The 21829-nt window shown below is 33.1% G+C and overlaps 1 protein-coding gene across 1 annotated transcript; it reads right to left on the bottom strand.

Annotated features, from left to right (window-relative positions):
* Positions 1–1122: 1122 nt before the first annotated feature.
* LOC134259440 (THO complex subunit 4-like) lies at positions 1123–20585 on the bottom strand. The gene is made up of 7 exons (XM_062742023.1): positions 20435–20585; positions 17931–18343; positions 17637–17798; positions 13579–13778; positions 12796–12850; positions 3379–3441; positions 1123–3034 (listed from the first exon to the last, which is right to left on the bottom strand). The coding sequence occupies exons 1-7, from the start codon at positions 20466–20468 to the stop codon at positions 2969–2971; spliced, it is 993 nt and encodes a 330-aa protein (XP_062598007.1). The 5' UTR covers positions 20469–20585; the 3' UTR covers positions 1123–2968.
* Positions 20586–21829: the final 1244 nt, after the last annotated feature.

Raw genomic sequence — 21829 nt, forward strand, 5'->3', positions numbered from 1 at the left:
TGGCCATAACTTTTGAATATTTGGTACTTGGGCTTTCACACTTCAAATGTGTATTCATTGTGACATGACCTTTAAAGGTATAAATATTTTTGACCTTAAATTTTGACCCACTTTTTAAAAAACATTAATGGATCTAAGGCTTTCATATTTCACAGGTGTATTCCTTGTGACAAGACATTCATTTGGATTACCAGCAATTTTGACCTTGGAGTTTGACTTGCATTTGAGCAATTTTTATCCCTCACTATAAGCTGCCATACCAGGCATCAGTGTTTAACAAACACATCTTGTTTCAAATTAATTTTCCTGTATTCATAAATGCACTCTGTAGAGCTATATATTTTTAAAAAACAAGAGATGTTTGTAAAATACTTATGCCCCCCTCCCCCCAAATTGGAATGTTTCTAAATCCAAAAGGGCATAACTCTGTCAAAAATGGGGCGATTGTACCCAAAACAGAAGCTGACCAAGATATTTATCTGATAAATCTGTATACCAAATTTTATCTCAGTATGTGCAACCTCTGCAATCAAAATGAATGGAAACTGCAATTAATTGGAATTTTTCTAAGTCCAAGGGACATAACTCTGTCAAAAATGGTGCAATTGTACCCAAAACAGAACACGACCTACATATACCTCTGATAAATCTGTACGCTAAATTTCATTTCAGTATGTGCAATGGTTGCGAAGAAAATGAACGGAAACTGCAAATAATTGAAATTTTTCCGAGTCCAAGGGGCATAACTCTGTCAAAAATGGTGCGATCTTGAAACAGAACTTGACCTAGATATTCATGTGATATATCTGTATACCAAATTTCACTTCAGTATGTGCAACGGTTGCGAAGAAAATGAACAGAAACAAAGTGGACCGACAGACCGACCGACAGACAGCAGCAAAGCAATATGCCCTCCCTTCTTCGAAGGGGGGCATAAAAATATGAGTCTGCAGTTTTTAATGTAGAATACTTTTTCCAAGGCATATATAACCAATGAATATAATTGTAAATTATTTTTATTGTGAACATAGAGTGAACCAACCCTCTTTTGTTTTTATGCATCGGTATGCTGTCAACCAATATTTTTTTATCAAGTTCTAGAACTAATAAACCACAGAGGTATAAAATTCTAAATTTAATTCCCTTTTTAGTAAAACAACTTATGAACTATAAAACTTTTTACATGCATACTATTTCAATGCCAGATGCAGTTAGTCATCTCACTCATTCAACTGATGGAAAGGCAAATGTCTTCATCATACATACAAAGCTTTTAAAGATTTAATGAATGGTAATGATTTCCCCATTTTCAACTACAGGTACATGTACTACATACTTTTTGATATATACAACTTAGTCTAAAATAGTTAATTACATGTATGCATTGAAATGTATATAAAAGGCACACAACTCTGCTATCCACTGACTTCATCCTTGTCCCATGACATCTATTATCTCAACAAAAGAACATCAAAAAGAAAAGAACATCTAACAGAATATGTAAATAGTGGAAATCAATTCACTTCAAAAGATTGTCAACTTCAACCAATAGCAGTATGTACCTAACCAATTTTTTTTTTACATGAAATCCTTCAGTATATAATATGGAAGCTAAAATCAAGACTGGAGATTCCCTTTGACATATCTCTGGTATTTGATGTTCTTTAGATAAAACCTAGACCAATATATCTATGAAACCCTTTTCTACACACATTACATCATAATTGTTTTGTAAGCTTTTACAACCTTGCATATTTCCCTCACTAAACTAACACTGTTTGCTAATGGTGGTCTACAAACTACATTCATACAGAAACACCATTTTTCTTGTACTAAAGAATTGTTATGACATAAAACATAAAAAATAAATGGTTTTCATGAAAATGTAAAATATTTAATGAAGTAATTAAGTAAAATACTTTTAGCTGCTGAAATGTAAAATGTTTTTGAAGTAATGAAGTAAGATAATATTAGCTACTTTCTAAAGTCAAAATTTTTTTTAATAATAAAAAGAATTCTGTCATTTGATAAATGTTTAAGTGACTGAATCAGACCTTTGTATTTTTGTTAATCACATACTTTCTTTATAAGATACTTAGATGCTTAGCAAACATTGCTTATGATACATCTTGATAAAAAAAAATATGATTCTTGAAGACTAACAGTAAATAGAATAATAATTAACAGTCATTTCAGTCTAGTCAATCTTCAAGTCAATTTTAGTTTAAACTAAATTATTGCTTTTTGTTAAATAAGACATATAAAAAGTTTGAATTTGTTTCTTTCAAACAAATTGTATCATATAAAATAACCTTTCCTCGACAAAATTACACCACACCTATGCTATCCTGAAGGAGGCATATTGTTTCCTCCAAAAAATAGTAAGCCATTATTGAAAACTTGTAAAAAAAATTGACCACTTTCATGTTTCAAAATCCATCAGTGTCCATAAAAGCACCATATCTAAAAAAAATCCAGTTTAATATTGGTTGTAAAACTTAAAAAGATCTGAAGCATTGTGTTTAAAATGGTACTCTATATGTTGTCTCATAAACATATCAAGATACATGTATATCACTGTATCAGAATATCATAACATTAACACATATAAAATATGACACAGTCATCTGTTTGTCCTTCCAATTTTGTCTTTAAAAATAAAAAAAAAATATGATTGTGAAATTCATTAATCATATATCAGACTTAAAATTAATACAGTAGAAAACTGATTTTCGAATGAACATGAATAAATGACATTAAGTTTGATATGCCTGAAAGAAAAATCTTGAAATGAACAATGGCCAAAGAATTTTAATCAAACAACCTCACAGTGTGCATGCGTTGCAGAGCACCAAGTCAATATCACTACTGTCTCATTCCTTCCGGCTTCACCAAGTTTAAAATAGGAAGTCCACTTCCTCCATGTTTTGTCATGTAATTTCCCGACTTAGAGACTGGATAAATTTTTCTACAGATAAACGCGTCTGTCTCCATCTGATTCTGAGGCAAAACGATCACTGAGACTCACACCAGTCTATAAAATAAGAGACAAATAATTATATCAAATTCATTTATACAGATAAAGTAAACGATACTAGAACTGTCAGAACTTGACTAATACTTCACAATGTAACTAAACAAAAGGAGCAAATGAATGCAGCCATGATCCTTATCCAAGTATTAAAGTAATATTGTCATTACTTGGATAAGGTAAAGACCACATGTCTCAGAACTCAAATTTTCTATGAACCGTTACTTATCTAAGCTACATTCATATTTAAAACCAGGCTAAAAAACAGACAAGAACATTTAGCCTTTACATTTCAACAAGTTTAAAACCACAGACAAATGTGTACATGGTTTATAAATGTATCTTACGTTATTTCTGGCAAATATTTCTTTATTCATTCTATATCTTTGACTTGCTGATGGTTTCAGGTTCTGAAAAATTGACAAAAGTAAAATATGTATATGATTACTTATTTCCAGTAGATTAAAAGATAACATATCCAGAGAAAATCTTGGATTTCATTTCCTTCTTCCTTAATGCAAATAAAGTGCCCCGCCACAGCATGATACGCCCGTCAAATATTGTTCAATAATCATAATTTGGTTAGGGTGCAAGAAAATCAGGTAACCTTAATTAACAGATTGACACAGATTTCAATGATCTAATTTCCATTTCTTATCATTTTAAATTATTGTACATACATCTCTAAGAGACTTACAGTGTAGGGATTAATTATAACAAATAATACATCATATAATTCTAAACTGACTGTGTAAGAGCTTAACAAATATCCATCTGCAGCTTTAAATTGTTTGTTGCATATTTTATGAAATAATGGAAATGCTACAGTCTAACAAAAAAAAAAAAATCAAAAATAAATTATTCTTTAGACTATAAAATTCTAAAGTGAGACATGACTGCAATTTGTTGCAAATTTATAAAAACAAAATACTAATTCAGTTTTAATCATACACTAAAACATCAATTTGTTTTAATTACATTACACCAATTGAAAGATCTTTATCTGGACTATAGCCATCAAGAACTCTTAATTAACACAAGCAACTATGAGGCCATTTCTTTTTGCCCAACTCCCAATAGATAAATTAAGATAACAGCTGCATGATCGGAGATGCCAGTTAGCTCCTGACAATAAACTCATTAATTTCTCTCTAATTTGACATGCGAATTTTTGCTATCAAAATTCATCTTGACCAGTGCTTTGATAATTATGCCCATGGGACAAACTGAATTCCTCTCAAAACATTAACATTTGTTACAGATTGCTGAAAATATATTATGAAAAAATAAGTTTTTACTTAATTTAACATTTTTTAATAAGGATACAACTATATTTTTACATTTTTTAGGATTATGAAATTTAAAATTTAAAAGACTTAGTTTTTTTTAAAAAAATTCACTTAAATTAAAGGGCACAGTGACCTTGAAATAGGCCGCGACACACCTTCTATCTTAGATGTATACTTTTGCCAAGTTTGAAAGCTCTGGGTCTAATAGTTTTCTAGTTATGAGCCAGACATATTTGGCCATAGCATCTTTATTAAAGGTCAGAGCGACCTACTTTTTGTGCGCGACACATCGTCTACCCAAGAAGTATCAGTTGAACTAGAAAACTGACCAGTCAGCAAGGGCCCCACCATGGGGTAGAATTAAAAGGGTGCAGCTTACGGAATGATTAAAAAATGTACGAAGAATAAGCAACAGCAACTGTATTCTTAAAATTCAAGATAATTCCTGGATATTCAAACATAGGTAATCAGAGATTACAGAGCTCACCTCAACGAATGTTGTCTTTAAGTAAGGCAAAGTCACACAATTAACCAACAAAAAGTGTACATTCCAGAAATGAAAATATTTAAGCAATTGAATACATTGAAATAGACCTACATAAAAAATTTAAACTAGTTGTTCATGAAAATGTAATTAAAATTAAGCATCTGAAGCAAATTTGAGAGTTTTCATCTCCTGATGCAACATTTGTGCAAGTTTGGTTTGGTTTATACAATGTTATATAAGCCTTCAAGTTTTTTGGTAATTGACCTGCACCCATAACTTTTACCTGGTCTATTATCTGAAAAAATGTATGTCGAATTCAGCATCCAAAGTAAGTCCATTAGTGTGCATCCTAAGATGTATCGTCCATGCAAGTTTGCTCATTATAGGGCTCATAGTTAATTGGAAATGATACATTCAGCACAAACTAACATTTTCACTCATCCACAAAATGTAGGTCAGATTCAGCATCCGAAACAAGCCTGATAGTATGCATCCTTAGATGTATCATCCATGCAAGTTTGGTCAACATAGGGCTTATAGTTACTTGGAAATGAAACCTGCACCAAAAACTTTAACCTTATCACTCAACCAGAAAATGTAGGTCAGATTCAGCATCTGAAGCAAGCCCGGTAGTATGCATCCTTAGATGTATCATCCGTGCAAGTTTGGTCATAAAAGAAGTCATAGTTACTTGGAAATGAATTATGCATCAAAAACTTTAACCTGTTCACTCAACCGGAAAATGTACATTGTAGATCAGATTCAGCATTCGAAGCAAGCCTGATAGTATGCATCCTTAGATGTATCATCGATGCAAGTTTGGTCAACATAGGGCTTATAGTTACTTGGAAATGAAACCTGCACCAAAAACTTTAACCTTATCACTCAACCGGAAAATGTAGGTCAGATTCAGCATCCGAAGCAAGCCCAGTAGTATGCATCCTTAGACATATCATCCATGCAAGTTTGGTCAACATAGGGCTTATAGTAACTTGGAAATAAAACCTGCCCAAAAAAATTTAACCTGTTCACTCAACCGGAAAATGTAGGTCAAATTCAGCATCTGAAGCAAGCCCGGTAGTATGCATCCTTAAATGTATCATCCATACAAGTTTGGTCAACATAGGGCTTATAGTTACTTGGAAATGAAACCTGCACAAAAAAATTAAACCTGTTCACTCAACCGGAAAATGTAGGTCAGATTCAGCATCCGAAGCAAGCCCGGTAGTATGCATCCTTAAATGTATCATCCATGCAAGTTTGGTCAACATAGGGCTTATAGTTACTTGGAAATGAAACCTGCACAAAAAAATTTAACCTGTTCACTCAACCGGAAAGTGTAGGTCAGATTCAGCATCCGAAGCAAGCCTGATTATATGCATCCTTAGATGTATCATCCATGCAAGTTTGGTTAACATAGGGCTTATAGTTACTTGGAAATGAAACCTGCACCAAAAACTTTAACCTGTTCACTCATCCGGAAAATGTAGGTCAGATTCAGCATCCAAAGCAAGCCCAGTAGTATGCATCCTTAGATGTATCAACCATGCAAGTTTGGTCAACATAGGGCTTATAGTTACTTGGAAATGAAACCTGCACCAAAAACTGCACCAAAAATGTTAACCTGCTCCAAAAACATGAACCTGGCCATTCCTTTGCTGAAATTGCAGCATCTGAAACTTTGACTGGTACAATGAAACACATTAGAAGCATCTTCCATGCATGTCTAATCAATATAGGACATAGAAATACTTAAAAAGAAAACTGCTCCAAAAAACTTAACCTGGGACGCCAACGCCGACACCGACGCCGACGCCGAGGGTATTACATAAGCTCCCCCAACTTCGTTGAGGTGAGCTAAAAACCTGAAAATAATATCCTTGTATTTACATTAGGCAGTAAAGAACAACTTAACATTGAATGTATATTTAAACAATTATGAAGCTTGTGTTATATAGAATGCCAGCCTTCAATGAATGCAAATATCATGAAGGCTTGACCTTAACTTCAAACAAACTGCAGTTGCAGACAAAGGTTTTCATTAATCTTAAAGATAAAGAAAAGCCTGCTAAATTTTCTGCAGCAGGCCAGATAATTAATCCCAAAGGATTAATTGTACCTCTCTCATCATTTTCTTCTAAAGTTACAATAAGAACTTTTTCAGTATTAATGATAGAATGGGGTTTTTATACAACTACCTTAAAAATTACAGACCCTAAACCGTGCTACTACACCTCAGAAACGAACCGTACCATTCCGTGCAGAAAGCGTACCGTACCGTGAACAAAGTGTACCGTTCCGTGCAGAAAGCGAACCGTTCCGTTCACAAAGCGTACCGTTTCGTGCACAAAGCGAATCGTTCCGTGCAAAAAGCGTACCGTACCGTTCTCAAAGCGAACCGTTCCGTTCACAAAGCGTACCGTACCGTCCACAAAGCGTACCGTACCGTTCTCAAAGCGAACCGTACCGTTCTTTGGTTAATTATGCAAACCACGCCCCCAATGATTTTTGAATCGTGTAATGACCAAATAAGTCATTTTGGTTTATTTCTCGCTACGGCGCCTGTGAAAGAAGGACGGAGGTTGTGTCTGCCTGTTTGAAACACCATTATCAAGTATCATGCGTCTGGCCTTCAACTGTAAAAATAAGGAAACTACTCGAAGCAAACTACAACTTTAAAACAAATAGACAGAGTGTGAGACGATTCCTTATTTGCTATTAATTAGATCAACTGGTTGTGTCTGTGGTCAAAGGTACAGTACAGGCCACAAAACACGTACGGGGCAGAGTGGACCTCGAACAATGTCGGCGTCTTTGAAGTCTTCCTTTTTCTTTATATTAGCAAATTAAATCAATTTTTTTTTAAAATATTAGTTGTATTTAAATATTCGTAATTTAACTATACAGACATTTAAACTAATATTACAAGATGCCATAAAATTCAATATTATTGTGCTCGTGCCCGGGGAAAAAAACCCTCTTCAAATGTATACATGTACATTCATGTTTCATAATTCTATAATTATATTTGACATAAAAATAGGTTCATTAGACTATAATACCACTAAGATAGAAAACGCTTTCATGAATTAATTCCCTGGTTGTCTCTACTTTTGATTTTAATTTTGCTTATTTGAATCATTAAATCTTATCAGATACAAGATCGTTTTTGTCGTAAGTATGCATTCATATGTAGTACATATTAGATGCATGATTTTACTAATGAATTATTTTGTAAGAATTTCAAAACATATATTAACTGTCTAGAGTAAAATTTAAAAAAAGAACCATTTTAGACTCTCACATTAATTCTGTTTAGATATTTACTATAGGCGAATCATTGGTGCAGCTATACTTACACTGAAAATCTGTAATCATGTAAAATATGGATTAAAATATTGCATGCGGTAAACATGAAGATTTCTACTGAACTGACAGAGATGATAATCTTACTAATAAAACTGTGATCAACTGTCACGCTGCATACAAAAATTGCCAGCCGAATTTCTTTCAAATAAAATTTGCAAACTGCAGTATAAATATAAAATTACTTCATTCTGAAATACATCTCATGAAAAAAGAAAGAAACAGTTTGCGAAAAAATAAAGATATTATAAGGTTTGTTACACTACATACCCCTATCTTCTTTCTAGATAGCAATACGAATTAGCTGGTTAAACGTTCTTTAGAAGTCTGCAAAATGGTACATTGTTGTAAATAAAAAAAATCATAATCTACAGGAAACATCCTTATTAGTGTTTGAAAAAGATAATTTACTAAATAAAATGAAATTTAAAAAAAATATCAATCCTCTTTCAAGCCTTATGAGTTTTGTTTGTTAACCCCCCCCCCCCTTCCAGAAGGTGATACTTATGCGAATTCATGCGACTTTAAATTGTGCTTTTGTAAAAAAAAATTATAATTTAGGGATACTTGCTTATTTATTTTTGTCTGAAAAAGGATAATTTAGGAAGTAAATTTGTAATCAGTGTTGTGGTGCAACCTGGAAGATGAGTTTGCTGGATGTTAGTTGAGTGATTAAATACACTTGATGTGGTCAGAACTAAATAATTTGAAAGGTGTTAAACCCACGGCGCCCCCGTCCCTCCGGTGTGACCCAATATTTTTTTTATACAGGTGTGAACTATGAACTGACCATAAGAATGTTTCAAATCACAGGAGAAATTCTTCCAGCGTAAACAGACTTTCAGGGTCACCTAGCGTCATGCCATATTGATTGACAGGTGATGCACGAGGATTTCATGCATGCAGCATGCATATACAGAGAACGGATTATTCATTGCACAATAGTTGTAAATGAGTTGATTAAATAGAATCATAGAGTGATTAATTGTGACATTGAGGATGTAAATAAAACGAAGAATGAGAATAAATACAAGTTTTTTGGTTTTTTTTTTACAGATGTAATGTATTAAGGGGTTGCATCTCTCTCTCTCTCTCTCTCTCTCTACCCCCCCCCTCTCTCTTTCATTCACGACATCGTTTTTACAGACTTTACAAGAATAGAATAACTTAATAAAATTAAAAAAAAACTTATTAAAATAATTACTTATTAAATACACTGAAAGGATTATTGAAAACATAGATACATGTCTGTGAAAGAATGTTTTCTGTTACGAGAAAGCGCTCGGAAGTTATTGTATTGATTTCGTGTTTCTGCTGCTGGTTTTCGTTTTTATTTTGTTTACTGATATTTCTCTTCTGAAGCAAACGTTTAAACGATAGATCTACAATTTTAAAAATAAAAAAAATAATGTACATATTTTATTACTAGGAATAAAAATGAAGCAGGAATAGTCATATTTATTTCTATAGATCAATCAATTAAAAATAATTTAGGGTGAATTCACCATGCATCGGATACCCTTGTACTTCAACAAGTTCTAGCGATATCGCTACCGACGGAAAATTATCAAAATGGAGTTTAACATATAGTTTGTGATTAAAATAACAATTTAGGACACAATTATATGCCGTTTATTGAGAAAATATCCCCTAAAATCGAGTTTTTAGAAAAAACAGAAAATTCACCATGGATCGAACATTGTTCACCATACATCGGACAGACGGTATGAAGACCGGAAAAATATCATACCTTTATCACAATGCTTTAAAATCCTTGATATGGATATATTTTCATCTTTTATCTAAGAAATAATCCTCAACTGTAATTTAATAGACGATATTATTACACAAACGAATAACAATTCCAGAGACCTCACTCTGCCTTAGAAATGCTTTAAAATGCTTATAATGCCGTAATTCGCGCCTTTTTCTTGTGGTTTATCATACTCTGGTTTGTAGAAATAAATAGAGTAAAATTCTAGACGTCCTATATCGATAACGTGTATTTTGACTGCAAATATAGATTTTTTATTTTCTTTTTCCGCAAAAAACAGCTGTCAGCTGGGTTCTGTATGAAAATGGTAGTACTTACCTTTGCATCGAAAAGTGTCCGGTGCATGGTTAATTTGTGTCCGATGTACGGTGAAAATAGCATACTAGTAAAAACCAGCTCTAATAAGAATTAAACAAACATTGAAGTGAAATTTAATTATAATTTATGTAAAATTACCAATCCCTGACAAAATTCACCAAAGTCCGACTCGTTCCGCGGAAGTCGAATTTAAAAGAACGATAACTCTAAAAATTGCAAAATCATAAATTTCGGGGTATTCCCCTTTGATGATGTAAAATATGACGTAACTTCAAGGCCATTTGCGGGGTATTTTTATCACAACATGATAAACACAATCGGTACCGTTAAAAAATTTAAATCTATGTCTTTATGACAGAAACAAATAAATACACAGAACTCATAAGTTGAAAGAGAGTTTATTGCCTAAAGTTGTCCGAAGCAAGGTATGTGTCCGATGCATGGTGAACTCACCCTATATATGTGCGTAGCATTATATGTATAGAACAAATAAATACCCGTTATATATTAATTCCTTTTAATTATGTTACAATTTTATTTTAAAGTGAAAAAAATATTTAATTTATTTTTTTCCTTTTTAAAATGAAGTTTCAGCATACGTAAAAAATAAGAACGGAAATATTTACGAGTTCTATATAATAATACATGTCTCTTCATAATGCCAAAGACATCGGTGGGATGATGTTTTTTCTTCCTTTCATTTTTTTTCTTCATTTTTCCTCCATCACCGCTGTAGTGTAAATTTATGTTTAAATTGAAACCGAGAAATTAATTTGTTGATAGCGGAAATATAATTGTATACATGCATTAATTATAAGTACTTCAAAAGTCATTTAGAATGAATTAATTTTTTGCAGCCAATCAAGAATTAAAGTTAACAGGCTCCGCCCACTTCATTTGCATACCGTTTCCCAAAGCGTACCGTTCACAAAACGAACCGTTCCGTGCAAGAAACGAAACGTACCGTCCACAAAGCGTACCGTTCCGTGCACAAAGCGAACTGTTCCGTGCACAAAGCGTACCGTTCCGTGCACAAAGCGAACTGTTCCGTGCACAAAGCGTACCGTACCGTTCACAAAACGAACCGTTCCGTTCACAAAGCGTACCGTTCCGTGCACAAAGCGAACTGTTCCGTGCACAAAGCATACCGTTCCGTGCACAAAGCATACCGTTCCGTGCACAAAGCGTACCGTACCGTTCACAAAACGAACCGTTCCGTTCACAAAGCGTACCGTTCCGTGCACAAAGCGTACCGAACCGTACCGTTCAAGTGGTGTAGTAGCACGGTTTAGGGTCTGTAATTAACATAAAGTTTAAAAAGTAAATCAAAAAATCTTCTTTAATCTATTTCTTGTTTTTAGAATTCAATGAAATCATAACTATTAAACAAAAATAAATAATAAAAATTTATATTTAAATCCACATTTCAGAGTGTTCATAGCATTCCAAATTGACTTAACTTCAAAACAAACTTCATTTGCAGACAGAGGTGGTAATTCATCTCAATGTGACAGATAAAGATAATGCTCTGGATTTTCTTCAGGAGGAAAGCTAATTAATCCCAAGGGACTCATAGCCAACATTCAGTTTACAATGGGAACATCTTCAGCAGTTATCTCTCTTTGCCAATGCATTCTTATATAAAGTTAAAGAATCTACCCCACCACCCCAGCTCCAAACCAGGGGACATAGAGAACCAAACTTAGCATCAAAATATGTATTTCTGCCTACTGAACTACCATACCAAATTTGTACTTGATTGGGCAACCATAAAAAAAGTTGCCCATTCATTCTTATGCATAGTTAAGGAATCTACCCCACCACCCCAGCTCCAAACCAGAAGACATAGAGAACCAAACTTAGCATCAACATATGTATTTCTGCCTACTGAACTACCATACTAAATTTGAAGTTGATTGGGCAACCATAAAAAAAGTTATTAGAAAAAAACAGAAAATTTGTGGACGGAAGAGTGACAGACGGACAGACAGAGTGATTACTATAGGGCACCCGCAAATCCTTGCGGGGCCCTAAAAAGTTTGATAATACTAAGCCTAATAGTATTCAAGTTATGACACAAATGGACAGACGGACAGCTGGATGGACATAAAGCCTATAACATAATACGTCCCGTCTTAAGACGGGCGTATAATTATAAATTATCAATTCAGTACTAGTACTTCTTAATGCATACTGTCTAGTGAAATCATGCTGACAATATTAACATTATTGAAAGTCTTGAAACTGAATACCCCAAGAAGTCATTATCTTTTCTATGCTTCACAGAAACCAGAATATACCAGCACTAAATTCATTAAACAATGTCAAATTTATCAGAAGATTGCAAAGGTATTGGAGATATTTACAAATGTGGTTTTGAATGTTGCAAATTTGTGTTATTTATTTCATTGTCTTGGAAAACAGGAAAAATGCTTTACACATCAGATAAACTCTATACTGCTTGATCGGACATTTTTCTCTGCTTTGTAATGTGCATCAATTCAACTATTTCAGTGAATCCCATACTTACAAGTATTTCTTGTCGAATATTTGAGGTGCTTAAGTTGTTTCTATTGATTCTGGGTCTGCAGAAAAAAAAAAATTATTTTAACAATTTAAAGACATGATGGTAAATAATCTCAAAAGAAAATGGCAAAATGGTCCAAAATGGGGGGGGGGGGGGGGGTATTATGGTTTGAAGAAACTTAAATTTTCAAAAACTGAGGGTATTTATTTTAATTAATTATAACTTAAGAAGCTTTTTAAAGATTTTTTTCTTTATAATTTTCAAATCCTTAGTTTGTTGTTCTACTTGGGGGTCATGATTTGAACAAATTTGATTCTATGTTACCTGGGGATAGTCTTTTAAGCATGATAAATCATGGCTTTATTATTCTGAGAGATTTTAAATATCACGTTTTTTCTATATGTCTATATGTATAAATTTGATCTCCTGCTGTGGCCCCACCCTACCCACTGAGCTCATGCTTTGAACCAACTTGAAGCTATATTACCTGGAGATGTTTCTATAATCATATGATTATGATTATTATATATGATTATTATAATATGATATCATGGCATTACTGTTATCAATAAGTTTTTAATTAAAATATCTTTTTCATATGTTCCTACGTATGTATAACTTTGGACCCTTATTAGGACCTAGCATAGTTTAAGCACAACTTAAACAAATTGAAATCTACACACTTTGCTTTAAAAGGTCACTTGAGCTTTTGGGGTAACAATTAACATGTACCAGCAAACATACAAATATCCAATCATAACAAGCTATTGTTTCAGTATGAAGCACCTGTTTTGCTGCCTTTGACTTTGTGGGGAGTTTGCCACACTGACTGTAATGATACCACTGTCATCTACTGTGGACTGCTGGTTTGGCTGCCTCCATCCACGTCGGAATCCGCCCCTCCCACCTCCCCGACCCCTGCCCCCTCCTCCTCGACCCCCTCTGTTCAATGACTGTTGTCTTCTTGGGTTCTGGTTATTATTGGTCTGAAATACAAATGCCATATCATAGCAGGTACAGTCCCTGAAACGTTCTACTTTCCCATTTTTCCGTTTGCTCACCGTTCATTCACCATTCGTTCAGCGTGCGTTCACTGTTCACAAAACGTTCACAATTCGCTCTTCATTCCGTTTACCTGTGTTCACCTTGCGTTTTACCGTTCACTTATCGTTCAGTCTTCATTGTCATTCGGAACTCCGAAGTGAAAGGACTTATCTTTTTGACGGTAAGGATTTACACGTTTTTTAATTAAATAACTAAGATATCGTGTTTGAAGAATAATTATTTCATTGCAAAAGTATCTACTATATTTATATTTCTATTACTTAGTTGTTACTTTATCCATGAAATTTCCCTGGAAAATAATACATTAAGTACCTACATGTATGTAGAATGATGCTAAAATATTAAATTTGAATAAGGGCAATGTACAAATGCTTCAAGCACGACAACATTTTGTTGTAATGTAAAAGACCACAAATCATTAATGGATGGATAATAATCGAAGTCTTTTACTAGACAAGAATACAAAAAAAAACATTTCTAACACGTATTTTAAAAAAAGATGCATGAAAACATATTAGAACTACATGTAGGTCTGAGAATTATGAACAGTATTGCAGATATTCAGTTAAAGTCCTACACGCTATATGAACCCCGAATTTTGTGTGAAACAAAATGATTAATGATTTGAAACATATGAAGTGTAATGAAAAATAATACTTTCCACAAAATTTTACCATAGACGTCGTTGTAATAACAAAACAATTAAGCAATATCTGGCAATTAAGAATTCAGTCTTTTCATGAATATTGATGAAGGAAGTGCGTAAACAGTAGGCCTATATATAGACACGCATGTCCATGGGAAATCACAGACAACGAGGTATGTTGCATTTTGACAACAATTATTAATAAAAAGGTTAATAATGCGTCATAACAGAGTAGATGGTTGATACTGATTACATTAAAAGATAAGCATCATTAAGAGTAAGACGCTTGCCATCCACATCAAAAGTGAGTAGTATCTCAAATGGCCTACCTTGTTTTCTTCACGCCAAGTTTGTTTATCAATCTAAAAGTAGCGACAGCGTCACGTGATGGATTTATTTAAACATAGCCATTTCTCTCCTAGCAGGGTAATAAATAATTATAATTTGATAACTTTATAACGCGTTTTATTTCAATGATGTAATTAACAGTATTTTCGTAACTTTTATTGATAAACAAAATATATAAATCTCCAATCTTATTTAAACTGGCGCAAGTTATAGCGTGTATACTTTTAATTAAATATCTTTTTTTTTAAATTTCATCTTTCACTGTACCTAAATATATGTTTGCCATTCAGTACGATTAAGAGCCCCCCTCCCCCCGTGCCTTTTCATCTGAAATCAAATTCTTAGTTAGTATTTTCAGTATAATTTAATCAATATTTAATGTGTATTGTAACACAAGAAAATCAGTCTTAAAACGAACATCAAAACATATTGTAACACAAGAAAATCAGTCTTAAAACGAACATCAAAACAGTCATTAAAAAATAGTATTTCAAAATATACATGTGCCGACAGTAGTATTTTAAATTGGCAGGGAATATGTTTCAAATTCAATTTCAAACTTAATCCTTCCAAGTATATATTCCCATTATTTATTTTTTTTTCTGCAGAAATGCGAAAATCAGATCTAGAAATGATAGGAAAAATCAGGGGTTCAAAAATCCTCAAGCCCGACGTCCCGGACTAACAAATTCCGGATCCGGACTCGGCATTTAGAATTCGCCAAAGTCCTGGGACTTGGCTATGTTTCTTGTTTATCTTTTTTAATAAGTTAAAAAAATGATCGTAAAGCTAAAAATAAAGCAAATTCTCAAATGTATTAAGTAAAAATGTGGGTTTGTGGGCGTTAAAATACCCATAAAACATTACGAACGTTTCGAAAATACAATCCGTCTTTTTATTTTCCGTTGCGGTTAGACTCTTGTTTTACGCAATTCCTCATGTTTCCTCCTATATGACAAACGGCAATGAGTTTGTTAAATTTCGGTTTTAGCTGTGACTTACAGCACATTCTAATTTTTTCTATTTATTGGAACAGATGGTTTATTCAGTAGTGAGTATTTGTAAAAGTTATTGTAATGTACAAGTAATCTATCAGTCTGGTATTGTGTTGAAATACTCATGTATGACTACATGACAGTTTATGGAGGAAAAATAAAACATATATTAATACATATAGTCTTTATTCATTCAATGCAACAAATGAAAATAAATTATAAGTTACATAAATTTAATGATGTATAGGTAAATATGGACTCTGAAATTTCTTCCTCGGACTTGCCTAAAATTTACTCCTCAAGTCCTGGACTTGACCATGACAAAAAAAATTTTGAACCCCTGGAAAAATATTAAAACTTCTTGGAAATACTAAGTGACACTTTGCCTTCGGCATGTTCGTTGAAACGAGATTTCCACACGTCCACTGTGTCGAATGATTTTGATTGACAGGACAAGCACGTGGACTTCGTGTGATGCGTGTGAACTTGAAGATGGAAAATAAAAGCCGATGATTACTGTCAAATGGATTTGTTAATCTTTAGAAAAATGATTACTTTTACTGCTTGGAATATTAAGGAAAAATAATGAGAATTTTTATTTGATACAACAGATATCTGAGAATGTACGGGTCTCTCTCTATCTTGTACATTTCTCTGTTCAATAAAAACTATGACAGCACATTACTTTTTTAGTTTTGAAAATTTAATCTATTACAAATAATTTGATTGCCGCTTTCCATCATCTTGTCTGAGTATAATCACGGCCGGGAAATGTCTACAGATACATGTAGAAGTTAGCTAAAATAATCATCATAAAAGAATAAAAATGACACATAAATAAATAATATTTTGCATTAGAATTTTAAAATATGAGTGTATTTATGCAATATGTCAACAGACTTTTGTAAATTTAAAAAATCCATTATTTTACTCAGAATCGCCTTGGCACGGAAATACATGTATGGTTGTTTCAACCCGGTACAATGTAATTTATTCATTCTATAAATAGTAGTTTTATTTTCTAAAGTCCACACATATAAATAGTAGTTTTATCTTCTAAAGTCCACACATTATTTTATTAGTTAAAATAATAAGCATATTTACTATATAAGTAGATTAATTTTATATTTATACACGTTTTACGGCAATTAAAATCGTGTTATTAAAATATCGTGTTAAAACATACGTATGTGCAGAAAAAAATGTTTTTATTAGTTATTTATTTATCTATTGTTTATTTATAATTCAGCACCTGAAATTAGAATTATAGAATAATAGAATAATTTCAATGCAAGGAAAAGATCGGAGGCATTACGAATAAATCGTTCATCTCGCGTTCACCGTTCACTTTGCGATTGCATTCACGCTCCGTTTGCATTCTGCGTTAACTCACCGTTCACACATCGTTCACCAAGTTGAATTCAGCATTCGCACAATGTTCACTCACCTTTCGCTCTGCGTTCGTTCACCGTTCAGGTGGGAAAGTAGAACGTTTCAGGAATTGTATGTAATATGATATGTATTTAATAGCACAGAAATATATCAGCTGAGGTTATTATTCTAAAACTTACAAATTCATTGGAAATCAAAACAGAAGCTCAGCACAAGCGTAAAATTGGATTCAAACGAATCAAAGAATAAGTACTCAAAGGATTATAATGCTTGCCTGTATAGGAGATTTTATCATGTTATTAAAATTTATGTTATTTCAAAATATATAATTAAATTGTAAAGTTATCATTGTTTAACAGAGTCATTGCTCTGGCATTTTTAATTCTAAAATAACTGACCTGAATTCCCCTACGCTGGTTGACGATATTTTCCCTCTTTTCACGGGCTGAAATCTTAGCTAATGTAAGCCTAGCTTGTCTAAGAGCACTGAGTGCTTGGGACTTGATCTGACCTAGATTTGATGCCCTGTTTTGCTGATTTGGCCTCCTTTGATCCTGATTCTGCGAGGAATTTAAACAATACCAGTTAATGTTGACTGCTTTCAATAGCCTTAAGTTTTATCATTATTTTGTTTAATCATATGCTTCTACATTTTTTAACATGTTGAGTATGACGAAGCATTCCCTACATACCTGACTAGCATTCCCTCTGTTTAGTGGACTCACACCCTTAGCTCCTCTGGCCTTTCCTCTCCTCATCAGATTGGTCCTCAGCTGTTTGTATTTGTTAGGACCTCTTCCCTTGACATTGTCCACAGCAGTATTTGTCCTTCCCTGTCTCTTCCCCCGATTACCGCCCTTTGATCCTCTGACTCCTGAACTCTGACCTGCACCCCACATTGCCCCTCCTCTGCCTGTTTTTCCCCTCTGTGAGCCTCCCCTGTTTGAATTTCCCCTTTTCATGCCTCCTCTGTTGGTGTTTCCCCTAAAGCCTCCTCTGTTAGCTGATCCACCTCTGTTTCCCTGCCCCCTTCTGCCTTGCCCTCTACCTCCCCTATTTCCAGGTGGCCTTGCATTTTTCTTCTTGTTAAGTTTAATTATGTCATCTGTAACAGAAAAAAAATAAATAAGAAGAATAAAAAAAAAACAAATTTTATCAATTATAGCCTCTTTTCAACTTGTTCATGAATATTTAAGGTATATAATGTCAAGTATAAAACAATGAAACAAAAATATAAAATGCCACCATGAAAGTCATTTACTCTTTCATTATAACACATTAAAAGAAATGCTGTATTCAGGGATACTTTGTGGTGTATTTTCCTCCCACACTTCACACTTGCAAACAATTTTGCCCTGTTTAAATTTACCCAGTAATCACTCATCAAACTGTAGCAAAGTAGCTCATGAAAAAGATTGTCTGAATAATGCAAATGATAAGTCACATCAAAGCATAAACCCTGCCTGTCACATTGAATTTTGAATTTTTCTCCTGAGAAACTTAGGAATAAGATTAATTCTGTAGGTCATTAAATGTACACATTCATGCAAAATGAAAACATTTACAGTCAAGAAATTTCTTTTTCTTTTTTTTTTTAATTTTTTTGCACCAAAAATTTTAATTCAGGAATGAAGCTTATTTCAACTTATATTATAAGATATAACAAAAGTTAGGGCAGTTTACACTTGGGGTTTATAAAAAGCGTAAACTGTTATGTTATATCAAGTAAAATAAGTTGAAATAAGCTTCATTCCTTATAATTTAATTTCATTGTACACAATGAGACAATTTTTCCTCCAGAAAAAGGCTTCAAATTGAGCTTACTTTAAAAGTAACGTCAAGCGGAGTAATACGTTTTTGTTTTTGATGTTAACTCATTGTGACATAGGCAAGTTAAGTTATACAAAATGGATCAAATCTTTTACCAAATCAAATGATGTGTTACAACTAAAATTAAATTATTCTCTTTTGGAATATTAAGCCATCTTTAAAAGAATTGATTGCTACCCTCTCCAACTCACGGTAAAATTAGTGAGTAGTCTGGAAAATTTTTTTTCTAGAAAATTGCAACATATTTGTTGACCGGATAACAGGAATAAAATATTATGTACTTGAATTAAAAACAAAGTTTTGAGTCGGGCCATTTTTTGTCAGTTGATCGGGAGAGGACAACCAAACAATTTTTTAAAAGATGGCCTTAGGCCTTTTCTGAAACTGCTCTTTTACATGACGAATTAATAATGTTTGGCAAATATTTTGATGACAAAATTGATGTATATTAAACAATGAAATGCTCGTTAGTCCTGATTCACGAAAATATATGATCATTTTGCCCTGCAAAAGAGCATTATCACAGATATTGAGAAACACTCTTTCTCATTGTAAACAGATTATCATAGTAAGAATAGCGAGCGCAGCCAGCCTCGCTAGTAACTGTGAGCTCTAAAGACGCGAAGAGAAAATGCGGACTACTGCAAATTCATTCCAAAGAATTTTTTCCACAGTAATTTTGACCCACAATGCATCGCTTTGTACACAAACGCTAAAGCAATGTTCTCGCAAGAATAACAACAAAAGTTAAACAAATAATAAACTTGCCTTGATTTAATGAATTAATCTGTTTATTGAAGAAAAATAGTCATAAACTGATTGAAATCAGCCTTGTTCAGGCTTCAGTTTGGTAAATCAACATACAAAAGACGCCATATGACGTCAGATTCTTATACGCACCAAATGTCACGTGCGGTTTGACGAGTCCGATCTAAATGAAAACTAGATAAGCATCTGCGCTTGCCCTAACGGTCGCACCGTCAACATATCACTGTACATTTCATTTTGGCTAATGATCTCAACCTGTTTTTAACTTCAGACCATTACCAACTATATCACAAATATCATTAAAAATTAGAAACAACCATTAAAACTGCTATATTTGATGAGTTAATATCAAATTTCAAGGTTTCATAAAGGTCTATACAATCTAATAACATTAATTAGAAAGTGTTGATGGAGAGCATGAGGTAAAATCACTGCCCCAGTCAGTCAATGTTTGATGAGTATCTGATGCATCATGATCCGATTTCATGTTCAGCCTCCTTGCCAAGTTGAAGTTGTTTCATTTTTCCTCGTGCATTTAGGAATCACAAATTTCGTGAAGAAAATGCTAGATATTTACATTTGAAACATATATATTCACCTAACGACATGTCAATCTTTTCTACAGCCTCCATTTTCTGTCATAAAACTATACTTGTGGTGTGTACCGCGTTTATTTTGTTTTTTCTCCCCAACTCACTAGATGGCGTTTGCAACAGATGTCAATGTTAACTAGACGTTTGTATTCTTCATACAGTTTACACATATCCACAAACGTCTGGGTGATGCAGACTGTAATCAAAGTACCGAAAGCACAGAGAGACCCTTTGCTATCTCCCTCACCATAGGACGTGATTCGCAAGCAGCGACACCCCCACCCCCGAGAGATTTATTACTTTAAAGGTATTTCCTTCTGTGATGTCATAGCTTTTAGCAAATTTTTTTTTATCAATTTGAATTCATACCAAATAGAAGTAATTTGGAAGTATGTTACATATTAATTGGGGGGGTTGTGAAAAATATTGTTAAGTAAAATAAATGAATAGAAAAAAAATAATAAATAAGAAAATAAATCAATCAATCAATCAATCAATTAAATAAATAAATTAAATTAAATTGAGTTTTTTAAAATTATTATTTTTCCTGACCATCAATGAATTAATCTTAAATAGTAAAAGTGTTAAAAACAATAACCCCGACTTTGGTATCTTGATTCAAGCATTTTATTTTAGTATTGTTCTTCATATAAAAAAATGACTGGTTTCCCTGATATTTACAATTAACACATATTTTTAAAGTTATAGAATAATTTCGGAACATTTGACCTGTATTAACTGGTCAGGTCAGTCGTGAGGTACTTTCAGAATAGTTATGAAAAATTTCCTTAAAATGAAATGCATTATGCTTAGATTTATTTTTGTATAAAAAGATAGAAATTGATTTATAACGATGTGTCAAAAGGTCTCCAAAAATGTTTTTAAAAATGTGCCTGTATAGAAAGGGTTAAATGTTATCCTGACTCCGTCCGTCTGTCACACCTTCTTCTTATTTTTTTTTTTTTTTTCACCAGATAGATGTTTTAGAATTGGTTTTTATGGAGTAAAATTTAAAGGAGATAACCCCTTGAGGACAGGACACGGTCATATAATTCAGGACACATTTTCATACTGAAGTTTAAACATGAAAAGTATGTCTAAATATACTAAGTGTTCAACCCATACACATTTAGTATGCATTCAATTTCATTTCAATGCATTTCATCCAATTTCATTGAATCTTAGGATGATATGGGTTGGATACCTTAAGAACTTAAATTGATAATATTTGGTGGATAATGGATATAATTTATATTAAAAATTAAACAAATATATATTCGGATATTCTTTAGAAAGTGCGATTATTAAATAAAATTACGTTATATTGGCCATGATAACTTTTGAGATAGTAAAGGTAGAGCTTTCATATTGAACAGGTGTATTACCTGTACATGGCCTTT

The sequence above is a fragment of the Saccostrea cucullata genome, unplaced genomic scaffold (assembly GCF_032062105.1).
Source record: "Saccostrea cucullata isolate Sc308-1 unplaced genomic scaffold, CSIRO_AGI_Scuc_v1 ctg4646, whole genome shotgun sequence".
Lineage (NCBI taxonomy): Eukaryota > Metazoa > Mollusca > Bivalvia > Ostreida > Ostreidae > Saccostrea > Saccostrea cuccullata.